The sequence below is a fragment of the Oxyura jamaicensis genome, chromosome 15, assembly GCF_011077185.1.
Source record: "Oxyura jamaicensis isolate SHBP4307 breed ruddy duck chromosome 15, BPBGC_Ojam_1.0, whole genome shotgun sequence".
Classification (NCBI taxonomy): domain Eukaryota; kingdom Metazoa; phylum Chordata; class Aves; order Anseriformes; family Anatidae; genus Oxyura; species Oxyura jamaicensis.
In genome coordinates, this window is record NC_048907.1 from 3,528,488 (window position 1) to 3,540,260 (window position 11,773).

The following is an 11,773-nucleotide window of genomic DNA, read 5'->3' on the forward strand; positions in this document are numbered from 1 at the left end:
CACATTTTCCATATTCTTTTATTCCTTTTGATTGTGATTTTCTCCCAGTTGGATATCTGCTCTTCTAGTTATATTGACTAGAAGAATACTGCCTTGTAATAGGAAGGTAGCTTTCATAAGAAAGTTTATTAACAGAAGACTCTGCATTCATGAATTACCTTTTTTTTTTTTTTTTCTTTTAAATGACTTCAATAAATGCAAATTAGGTGGTTAGTCTTAATGTTGCATTTTGAAACTGGAAAACACAAAATGTAATTCTCTATAGAAAGACAACAGACACATTTTTGGTTGGTTGTTTTTAAAGTATCATGGTTTTACCTTTTGCATTTGGCAAGCAAAGAAGATAGATTTTGGAATGGTGCTTTCTATATCGGAATATGAGGGTATGCTGTGTATTTTAAAATGTTTTGGTTTTTAGAAAATGATTTCTTACTGTAAAAGGTAACCGCATTGTTTGCTGTTTTATCCTGCTGCTAGTAACTGATGTTCTCCTCAAAGGAATACAGAGAAGTTATTATTTCCTACTTAAAATAGCACTTCTTAAGGTGCATACAGGACTATGTGTAGTCTCAATGCTTGCATCATCAGGTTTTTGTCAGTGTAACTTGTAATCAGGGCCCAACTCTTCCTGGCTTGTTTCATCACCAAAAGCCATTTTGTTTGAAGCCTGTATTTATAATTTCCTTTGTATAAACCATTTGTAATAAAATCTGCTCCTTTTCACATACAGTAATTGCTGTGGCTATCAGATATTTTTAAGGGTGAGCCACAGGGACTTGTTAAAATTCCATTGTGTAAGAGCAACGGAGGCATCTTGGGCGGGGAGGACGTCCCTGGGGAGGAGTTAAGAGGGACCCCGAGGCCACCGGGCCCGGCCTTGTCCCGCTGGCGGCGCTGCGGTGCCCGCCGTGAGGTCCCGAGGGCCCCGCCGCCTGCCGGCCCTTCCCGCCCCTTCCCGTTGCCATGGCGCCGCGCTGCCGCCGCAAAATGGCGGCCGGGGGCCCGCCCTGACGCGATGGCGGCGGCGGGCCTCGGGGCGCTGTTGCTGCTGCTGGCGGCGGCACCGCGGGCTGGGCAGCCCGGTGGGTGCAGGGGCCCGGGGAGGGGATGCGGGGGCAGAGCGGGACCTTCCCTGACTGACTGGCGATGGGCTGGGGCGGGAGGACACGGAGCCCCCGAGGGGTGGCGTGGGGAGATGCACAATGTAAATACAGTCCTGTGGTAGGCAGCACGAGATATTTTGTGACGATTTAAGGCAGGGTGTGACAATTTAATGGAAGGGTGTAAGAATCCAGCCTAAGTGTGAGACATGAATCCATCTTACAGATGTTGCCTTTTTAGAGTTTCTGTGTTTATTAAGATATGTTCCCCCCACCCCTTTTTTCTTTTTAGTCTTTCAGCCTTCGTTTATCCATATGTCTGGGCTAAGAGTTAACTCGGTTTTTCATGGAAATTCTTCGGGAGTTAATTTTTATATAATTTTAAATCCTATAGATGAAGAGACAGGTAAGAATGCTTTTTTTTTTTTTTTTTTTTTTTTTTTTTTTTTCTGCTAAAATGACTGTAGCAATACAAGTTCATGTAGTTCTTTAACAGTTACTAAAATAGTAACTCCTAAGGACTTCTGCTGGCTAAGCCCTTAGTCCTCTGTTGTCTGCTTGTCAGCTGAACTTAAGGATTTGCCTACTTGAAGCCACAGGAGACGTTTAAATTTACTACTGATTTTTTTCAGTCTTTTCTAAATGAAAACACTATATAAGTATTTATTTTGATATAGGAAAATTGCAAGTTTCAAATTGCAGTGGAAGTAAAACAGATGGTGATTGGAATTTGAGCGTAACACCTGGTGTGGTATGTAAAATACTGATTCTTACCTAAAATGTGGGGGATTGAACTATCATGCATTAAAGGCTAATGAAAAGTTAACAAAATGTTAATTTACTAACAAGCTGGTTTGCGTGTCATGCCCTTGATGTTTTTCCTTGACAAATCTTGACACATGAAGCTGGTGAAGGGTCTGAAACACAACTCCTATGAGGAGCGGCTGAGGGAACTGGGTTTGTTTAATCTGGAGAAGAGGAGGCTCAGGGGAGACCTTATTGCTCTCTACAACTGCCTGAAAGGAGATTGTGGGGAGCTGGGGGTTGGCCTCTACTCACAGATATTAGCAATAGTACAAGAGGGAATGGCCTCAAGTTACGCCAGGGGAGGTTCAGTTTGGAAATGAGACATTTCTTCTCAGACAGAGCAGTCAGGCAAAGGAACAGGTTGCCCAGGGAGGTGGTGGAGTCATTGTCCGTGGGAGTGTTTAAGGAAAGGTTGGACATGGTGCTTAGGGACATAGTTTAGCGGTGATATTGGTGGTAGGGGGATGGTTGGACCAGATGATCTTGGACAGCTTTTTGAACCTTAATGATTCTATGATTCAAGACTGTTGTAGATCTGCTGGAAGGAGCTGGTAATACAACAGCATTTTTATGTAGCGTGAGCTCTAGAACATCCACATCTGTTACAATTGTCTTCAGCATTTGTTACATTCCATATAACTCTTTGAGGCTTTTGTCAGCTCTGTAGTCATTTCAATTTTCAGCTGAAGGTAGCTATAAAAACTGAAAATTACTTTTTCGGTTATTTGTTCTTTTCTTAAAGCTACGTGTGTAATTTGTGAGGGGACTTGTTCTGCATGGATTCCTTAATATTCTGTGTACAGTTCATATACTCACTTTATTTGCATATTCCTAGCATACCTTTTGTCATTCTGACTTCAACAAACATCTGATTTTTATATTGGAAGAATATCGTTGCATCATGGCACTGACAAAGTGGTACTGAAACTTCTCTTTCAGGAGCTGATGAGTAATACAAATAAGAGTAATTTAATACAAGCTGTTGTATCTGTCAAAATTTATTCTACGTTTTTCAGGGCACATCCAAAGTGACCATAAACTTGACTAGAAATCTTCAGTTGTGTTTGCCCAATGCCACTGACTGCTGCACGACTCCTCTCTGTGTGCTGGAAACACTTCAGGTTTTAGCATGCCATGACTCAGTGGTTCTGGCACATCTCCTGATTCAAGCTGAAATATATGCCAACTCTTCCTTTACAGGAAATGTGTCAGGTAAGTGTTTAGATATGCTCAAGAAGAAACTTGTATTTTCTTTTCCTCTGTATATGAAAAAAATAAAATCTGGGACTTCAGCAGCAATGATATAGTTGGAATAAACTGTAATGTGCAGGGCATACTTCTTGGGATTCCAGTTCAAGTGGTTTGATTTGTCTCTTCTTTTTTGTATTTCTTTTATAGAAGATGCATCTCTCATCCCTAACCAGGTGTTTCAGCCCTTGGGCCCTTGTCCTTGTGACTTGACAGATGGAGCTTGTGATGTTCGTTGTTGCTGTGATCCGGTACTTATTTCATACCAAACTTTGAAATGTTTTCAAAATTTCTAGGTTCTGGGGGAAGTGAGGAGAGAGAGAAGTACTGAATGTTTTGAGCTAGAAGGAGGACTTGTCCAGGTTTTCTGGTATTTCTAATCGTATATAACACATCTCTCTACAAACCTGGTTTGCTTACCTGTGAGTAGGCTATAGGGGCTATGGTAATACAATTACTGAGCTAAAAAGTGACCGCTCTTTTCTCTTTCAGGAGTGTACACCAGATTTGAAGCAGTTATTCAATGAATCATGTTTCACTGGAGTGTTTGGTGGGGATGTAAACCCACCTTTTAATCAGCTGTGCTCTACAAAGACAGATGAATATACTCCTGATTGGTTTCCCTTCCTTTGCATACAGTCTTCTCTTAACAATACACCGTTTCTTGGCTACTTTTATCATGGCTCTACGTAAGTTTTATTTTTTTTTTTCTTGACACATGCATTAGCAATGCTACAGATACTGTAACCTGTTTTTTATAATGGAAGTTACTTTGAAATTGGAATTTTAAGGTGTGAACTTTAAATGCAAATGGAGAAATGTAATTGGTACTATATGAGAACATGGTATTTAAGAGCAGATGCATGTTTATTTGCATGAGATAGTGAGTAAAGAATTGTTTAATTTTTGAACTTAGTTGCAGGTCTACACCCAGAGTTCCTTCATTTAAGATCCCTTTACAAACGTCTCCTGCGAAAGTTTTCACTGGTTACAGTCAAGGAGATCCAATTGTGACAGAAGAAAATGAGTATTTTACCATCCCCCAGGTAATCATGTCCTGTTTAGGAGCTTCTGATTCTTCTTGGATTGCTTGACATTCTGTATCAACTTCCTTATGTCTTTGTAACTAAATTCTGCAACTTGCTGTTGTGAACTGGTAAATACATTTTTCACCTAGCACAAAATCATTATTAAAAATGGACGTTATCTTTCCTGTTCCCCCTACCAAACTCCCCAAATGGTAATGTTTTAACTATTTGAAGAGCTAAAAACAAGCTTGGCACCTCAATTAGTAGTTTATAGTTTATCATATTTCTGTATATATGTTATTTTTCTGCTGTATTATGGAGCACTATAGTTGTTTTCCCCTTGTCTCATCTGGCTGTCTTCTTTTAATTCCTTCTGCATTTTAGAGAGAGGCTTGTTAGTTATAATTACTTTGAAAAATTGGGATGAAGCTAGACTGCATTATAACTATTTTGAAAGCTGTCCATCTTAAATTTTAACCTTTTCTGTGATGTTTTGATAACATCAGATCACTTTGTTTGTCAGTCACATATGGCTATAGCACGTATTTGGAGCATTTCACTGACAAATAGTTTTAAAATGAAAAGCAAGAGAAAAGCCCAACGTATGTATTTCTGTTGAATTACCCGCAGCAATCCATGGCGGGGCAGTGTGTTCGAAATGCCCCTGTGGCTTATCTCCATGACATTGATGTTAAGTGCCTCACTGATCTATCATCTTACAAAGAAGGACTGCCCCACGATGTGAGAATAAACAGTGGTACAGGAGGTATGTTGGATAAGCCCTAACAGAAAGGTATTGTATGTTCTCCCAGCTGACAGAATAAAATAAACCAGAGGACTTTTGACATGTCAGCTACACATAATATCATTGATACCTGGTAGCTGTAGTTCAGCATTTGGGGATGTTCTTATCAGCATTTGGCGTTGTTTCTGGCAGCCTTCTAACAAGCTTCCCACAGTTGCCCAGGACTTAGGATATAAGAAATGAACGGGAAACAAAAGCCAATCCCATTGTCTGTTTCTGGTGACTCATACTGAGCATGGCTACACAGGACAGAATAAAGCATCTCTTGCTGTTCTCCAGTTGTTGCAGAGCCCTTTTTCTGTCAAAAGGGTGCAGTATCATTTTAGAATTGGTGAGAAGTGCTTTTTTTTTCGCATTAACAAAGCATATACTTATGAAGTGTCTTTCTGGAGTTTGAGATGGCATTATTAACAGCATGAAGATAATTTATTTTATACCACCTAATTAAGTTGTCTAATTTTTTGATATATTCTACCTTCGTAAGATCCAGAGATAATTAGCTATGCTCTCATAATACGTAAACTGTTTGCTCCTTTACCAAAATTAATTTTCTAAATAATTTTCTGCTCCATTTCCATAATAAAAATGATTGTACCTTGGATGTGAAAACAGTATCTATTAGTCAGGATTACTTCAGAGTCTGTTTTTTATTCTCAGACTTCATCCAACAAAATGTGATCTATAGGACCATCGCTGACACGGGCAAATTCATCACTCAAAGCGGTATGTCTCTTCCATTTCATAAGTGCACTTCTTACCTAACCTGGATGATACAGTTGATTTTGATGCCTAAAATGTTTACCTGCACTGATACTTAGGAAGGATCTTGTATGTCTTCTAATACTCAAATAAATAATGGCAGGGCATGTGGTCTGTGGAAGCAGCAGCTGTATACATCTGTATTTTTGGAAGCTCTTGTGCCTCTTTAAGGACCTTTTTCAGCCAGTGAAGCAGCTCTTTGATGTAGAACAGTGGCTCCCAGTTGGTGTGGGGGGGATACTGCAGCACAGATGAAGTGTTGAAACCAAGCTGGTGTGTTTGTTTTTTTTTTTTCTGGGCAGTTATGGTCCTTTTAGAGGGATGAGATTAAATGAGAGAGAGTCCTGAGTCCAGAGAGCCCCATCAACTGATGAAATAAAGCCCAGTGCTGGGCTCTTGAGGGTTAGCTATGAAAGGACCTGCAACTACAGATGTTAAAATATTGATAAGCTAGAGGACTGTGCTGTAAGTGCAGCATTCTGTCCTTAAGTGATGGGACTAAAACAGTAAAATAATTCTCCAAAAGATCAATGTTATAATTTCCACAATGTTGGTAGAGATTTTTAAGGTGTTCTTCTTCATTTACAATGCAGCTTTCTAATTAGCAATGCTTTTAATTGTGTGGTTTTATTTTCTTCCGCAGAAAGCCTTCCTACTACTGAGGCTTTGTGTCAAAATGTAACCTTTGCAGAAAATTATACGTTCATTTGCAAAGATGAGAACATAGAGGGAATAAACGTCACAGTCTTCCTCGGACGTTTATGTGATGGAGGTATCATGAGATTTCTTTTACAGATTTCTGAGTTATTTTTATAGAATACAATAGAATAGTTCAGTTGGACAGGACCTTCGAAGAGCATCTAGTCCAACTGCCTGACAACTTTAGGGCTAACCAAGAGTTAAAGCATAGTAATGAGGGGCCTGTACAAATGCCCCCTGAACACTTACAGGTGTGGGGCGTTAACCACCTCTTTAGGAAGCTCATTCTGGTGTTTGACCACCGTCATAGTGAAGAAATTTTTCCTGACATCCAGTCTGAACCCCCCTGGCACGGCTTTCTGCCATTCCTGTGCATTCTGGCATTGGCTACCAGGGAGGTTCCTCTCTCATTCCCCTCCTCGGGAGGTTGTAGAGAGCAATGAGGTCACCTCTAGGCCTCCTTTTCTCCAGACTAGACAACGCTTTTTTTTAATTTTTATTTTTTTTTCAGCATTAAAATTCTTTGATAGACTGTACTAATTAGTAATTCTGCTTAAAAAGAATTTCCTTTGGATTCTGGAAGAAAACTTATGGGTCTGATTTTTCATTAATTTCTATTATTTTGAATCTTATGTTACTAATGAAGGATGGAAGTTTGCATTCTATATAGAGTTGAAGAGAATATTTCTTGCTAATTTACTTATTTAAAAGAAAAGTATTTTTCTTCTTATTTTACCAGAAATACTGACACAGAGATTCACAGCCAAATTTATAAGCTTGAAGAGTAATAATGCAGAAGAACTGTCTGGGAATCCAGGTATTAATACTTTATTTTGCTTCTTAAAAGAACAATTTTTTGTACTGGACTGATCATTATCAGTGACCATACTTTATACCTCTTTCATACTTTACTATGTTGCTAGCCTCGCTTTCCTACCTTTATTGTACTGTCACTTGTAATAGTGGTGATTGGCTTTTAGGCTAAACATTGATTATTTTAAATGAGGCTACTGTAACAGAAAAGTGTTTACTGCAAGACTGATGATATGTATTATTAAAACAACGTTAATGCTTGTAGGTTCTTACAAAATGTTCGCAATTTCTCCTACATTTAGGTTATCAAGTTGGAAAACCAGTGAGAGCTGCAAATATGAATGCTTCTGATACTTCTGGCAGCCTAAACATTTTGCAGCCAGGTACTGACATGCGAGGTTGCAACTTCAACTTCTTTTACTGCTAAAATGCTTTCTTTTTGTACATATTTTGCTTCAGAATCTCCTCTAAGCCAGATTTTGCTTTTTCTAGACTATTTCTTAGCCTTCCTTCAAACTTCATTGAGGAAGCCTGTGTTTAATACCTGTGTTAGTGAGCGCAATGTGCTTTAGGTATCCAGACGTATTGCAGTTGAATGGACTTGAATCTATTTGAATTATACTGCTTAGTATTTTGCATTCTAATATTTGATGTTTTTGCACAAAATTGAAAACTAGAGAGGAAAAGGTAAATATGAGAAACCTCAAATAAGATGTTTTTGATTCGCAGCTGGAAGAGGTTTATGTGCATCAGCAACTGATACACCAGTTTTGTTTGGATTAGATTCATTCTCTGGATGCATGCTAGAAGTTGGTATTAACGAAGATTGCACACATCTAAGGTGAGCTACACAAGATGAATCGTTTCTCCCTGTATCCCTCTTGCTGCTCCTTATGTGATTTTCTACAAGTTTCTACTATCAACACTAATGCGTTCTTTTTAAATGTTCTTGCATACATCTCAGCTTTCTGTGGTTGACACTTTTTTTTTTTTTTTTTTTAAAAAAAAGGGAGATTATAAAAACTGCTTCACTCAGACTTCCTCGTATTCAGTGAGGATTACATTGGAGTGGGATGCTTTGTCATTTTGTACCTTTAGCAGATAACTCAATAGTTGAAGCTTGTTTTAACTGAATGATAGTATCTTTCTGAGGAAACTGATGTTATAATATACTGTAACCCAGAGTGGTTTACACTATAGCTTTACTTTTTGCTTAATATAATGTTTTTATTTTCAGAGGAAATGTAACTGAGAGATTGAATTCATTGATACAAGCTACTCATGTTGGAAAGAGGAGCAATTCAAGTTACAGTGATGTAAATGACTGGGTGGAAATTATACGTAAGTGAGGTTTATGTTATTCATAGTCTAAATGTTTAAAATATGCTCTTGTAGTATGATTAAATCATCTCAAAATAGAATCCAAATGTAAAGTCAAGTGTCTGAAGATACTGATCTGTGTCTGGATTTATCCATCCATGTATACATTTGCATGCAAACACACACATAACTTGTATATGTATACTGCAGTAAGATGTGTACAACTGTCAGTCAGTAGATATAATGACTTGGTATTTTTAGTTTTCTGGGGATAAACTATTCCTTTATGTATATTTATATATTCCTTTATTGTATATTTTGCTGTATTCCTGTGGGACAGTTAACAATGTTTCACTGGAATGTGACGATAACATAATTACTGAAAAGATAATATTTTCTATAATATTTTCATTTAACTCTGTTCTTCCACAGGTCTTGATCCATTTAATCCTAATACAAGTGTGAGCACTGGAAACTTGAAAGGCATTTGTCCAGATATTCCTGCAAATCTGAATATTCGCATAATTTTTGCAGATGTGGGTGCAGTACAAGGGATTCCCCGTCAAGAGATACTCGCTGTGCAGATCAGGTAGAAAAGAGTTGTGTCTCTGGCTATTTGACAAATAAATGTTTCATTTTGAGACTTGCTTACTCGGGTTAAATTTTACAGACTCAGGTTAAATTTACAGACATATACATTATTTCCAATTTTTACATGCCTTTTACTTGTATTTGGAACACAAATTCTTTTGAACCCAAATGGAGGCTGAAACGAAGGTTTACATATCTCCTTCTGAAACTAAAACAAACACAAGCAAAAAAAAACTAATGGTGTGACCAGTGGCTTTGTGCTTCAGTGAAGTATTAAAAAAATAAAATTTGCTACCACCAGTAATAGGCGTATGCAGGGCATTCCATCAGAATTATGTTTTAATTCCTTGCTGTGGTGGAAAGGACAATAAAACAAATGCCTTGTGTTCTGCCTTACCCCAGTGAAGAGCTGCTTCTTGAGAGCTGTGGTAAATGTTTTCTTCTTTCCTGAAACTGGGGAGTTTCATATTGCAAACACTCTATTTTTTAAAGTAAGCCCAAGTCAAATAAATAGATTGTGTTCAATCTACCCCTTTTTCCAGCCTTTGCACATTCTCTCTGCAACGTTGAAAATCCAGCAGTCATCAATGTCCTTCAAAACAGTGTATATTTTGTCCTTCCATGGTTAAGTTTAGGCTCTGCATTTCCACTTTACAGCCCTTTAGTAATAGTTATTCATGTTCTTACAGTTACTCGACTGTCATATGGCAATTCCAGTGTGGGCTTACCTGTGAAAACACTGTCAGCTTTCTTCCCATCACTGCTTCTGTTCAATTCATCAAAGTGCCAGCTCAGCCACCAATTCCAATGACAAGGTAATTGTTTTATTTAAAAAAAACAACACACAAACTTCTCATTAAGTTAAGCAGATCTAATGTAAAATGCATTGATCAAAAGGTTATTTGGGTTTGCTGGAGTACAGAGCATGAAGGACTGGTTCTAACATTTAGTGAATAACAATTCTGTAGGTGAGGATCTCCCCCAGAAGCAGGCAGTGTTCCCACTGTGAATTACTCTGCCAAGTTGTCATTTGGTTTTGGCAGAAAGCATCCGTGCATTTTATTTGAGTGGGCAAAGATTGCTGTGTGAGGCTCCTAAACTATCTATTGTCTGAAGATCTGCTCATCACAAAAAGAAACACTTGGCTAAAGATGGCAGATAGGGAATAAAAGGGAGGTTTCAGGTTTTGTTAGAGGAACTAGAAGCCTGTGGTTTTTGTTTCTTTCCTGTAACTTGGCTACTTTTCCAACTCTTTTTTTTTTTTCTACTTGTCCTGGTGGTACTGTAGGTAATAGACGCGTTTTTTTCAGGTTTCAGATTAATTATACGGAATTTGACTGTAATCGAAATGATGTGTGCTGGCCACAACTCTTTTATCCAGTGACACAGTTCTACACAGGTAAGAATAATAAGCAATGCGGAATGCCATGAACTGGCTATATTTCTTTGAAATATAATTAAATGTGTGGACTTTTTCTGAAATAATTGTTTGTAGTAGGAAATTGGAATTTCAAAAATGTGCTCCAAAAGTCGAGGTATGATTTTTCTTGATAATGCATTAATTTCTTAGTTAGGCTTGTGGAAGAATTACTAAGAGCGGTTTGTTGATTGAGATTTTGTGAGCATCTGTTTGACACATTCTTTTTCATGCCTGTTTACAGTTGGGAGGGAGGTATGCTTTCTAGGGAAAAGAAGAGAATGTTGCTTTATGATAGGGTTCTGTTTCTGTGTCTTGTGGTAATTGTGGCATTGTGTTAGTGTGGGCTGTTGCCCGTGAAGGGAGACTGTTTCTCGCTTTGCCAGTACGTGCTGTTCTGTCTGCCCACGGAAGCTGCAGCAAAATCTTGCCATGTTGGTAAGAGAGAACTTTGAAGTTCCGTTTGTGAACATCTGTGATTACGTCTCATGGGAGGCTGTATAGATTAAATATCTGGCATTTCAAAGGGCATCAAGGCACTTGGACTCTGTTCTGAAAGCTGCACGGACAGAGGCACCTGTCTGTTCTGTTATCTGCACTTCAGGGACTCAAGTTCTAGGAAGTACTAAATTTTATAAGCACAAAGGATTTTCCTTGTTTTATGCTCTGTTATTTTATTCAGGCTATGTATATACTTGAATCTGTATCTGAGAATGGGTTGATGTCCAAACTGAAGCTTAGCTTGTGCTAATACTTTATTTATTTATTTATTTTTTTCCAGGAGAACCCTATTCCCAATGTCTCGCTAAGGGCCTGTCACTGGCATTTCTTGTTTTCCTTGCAGTAATTTTGAGTAACCCTTGGTTTTCTAAAGTATGGGATAACTTCTTGATTTAAAAATGCTTATGTAAAGAAAACCACTTTGTAAATATTTATGGTACATTTTGGTACAATTTATGGATGGATATTGTATTTTGTAGACGTTTTATATGAACACTTAAAAGATGCATGAAATGAGTGCTCTTAGGGTGCACAGGAACTGGTTGTATTAATAAAAAAAATAAAGTGATATAATTTAGTTGCTAGAGCCTTGGGAGTACCAAGAGCACAGAGCTGGCTTTGGCAGCATGAGGTGGGCAGGAGCTGGTGCTGCACCTGTGGCCAGCCCTGGGTGCTGGAGAGGGAC

General features: G+C 38.4%; 1 protein-coding gene across 1 annotated transcript; it reads left to right on the plus strand.

The window, feature by feature from the left end:
• The first annotated feature begins 971 nt into the window (after positions 1 to 971).
• On the plus strand, positions 972 to 11,665 carry TCTN2 (tectonic family member 2). The gene is made up of 18 exons (XM_035340381.1): positions 972 to 1,082; positions 1,393 to 1,506; positions 1,778 to 1,851; positions 2,924 to 3,119; positions 3,306 to 3,406; positions 3,648 to 3,844; positions 4,072 to 4,201; positions 4,814 to 4,949; positions 5,646 to 5,711; positions 6,391 to 6,519; positions 7,186 to 7,263; positions 7,562 to 7,642; positions 7,989 to 8,100; positions 8,497 to 8,600; positions 9,012 to 9,168; positions 9,860 to 9,985; positions 10,481 to 10,569; positions 11,369 to 11,665. Exons 1-18 carry the CDS (start codon positions 1,016 to 1,018, stop codon positions 11,482 to 11,484), a joined length of 2,073 nt encoding a protein of 690 aa, XP_035196272.1. The 5' UTR covers positions 972 to 1,015; the 3' UTR covers positions 11,485 to 11,665.
• Positions 11,666 to 11,773: the final 108 nt, after the last annotated feature.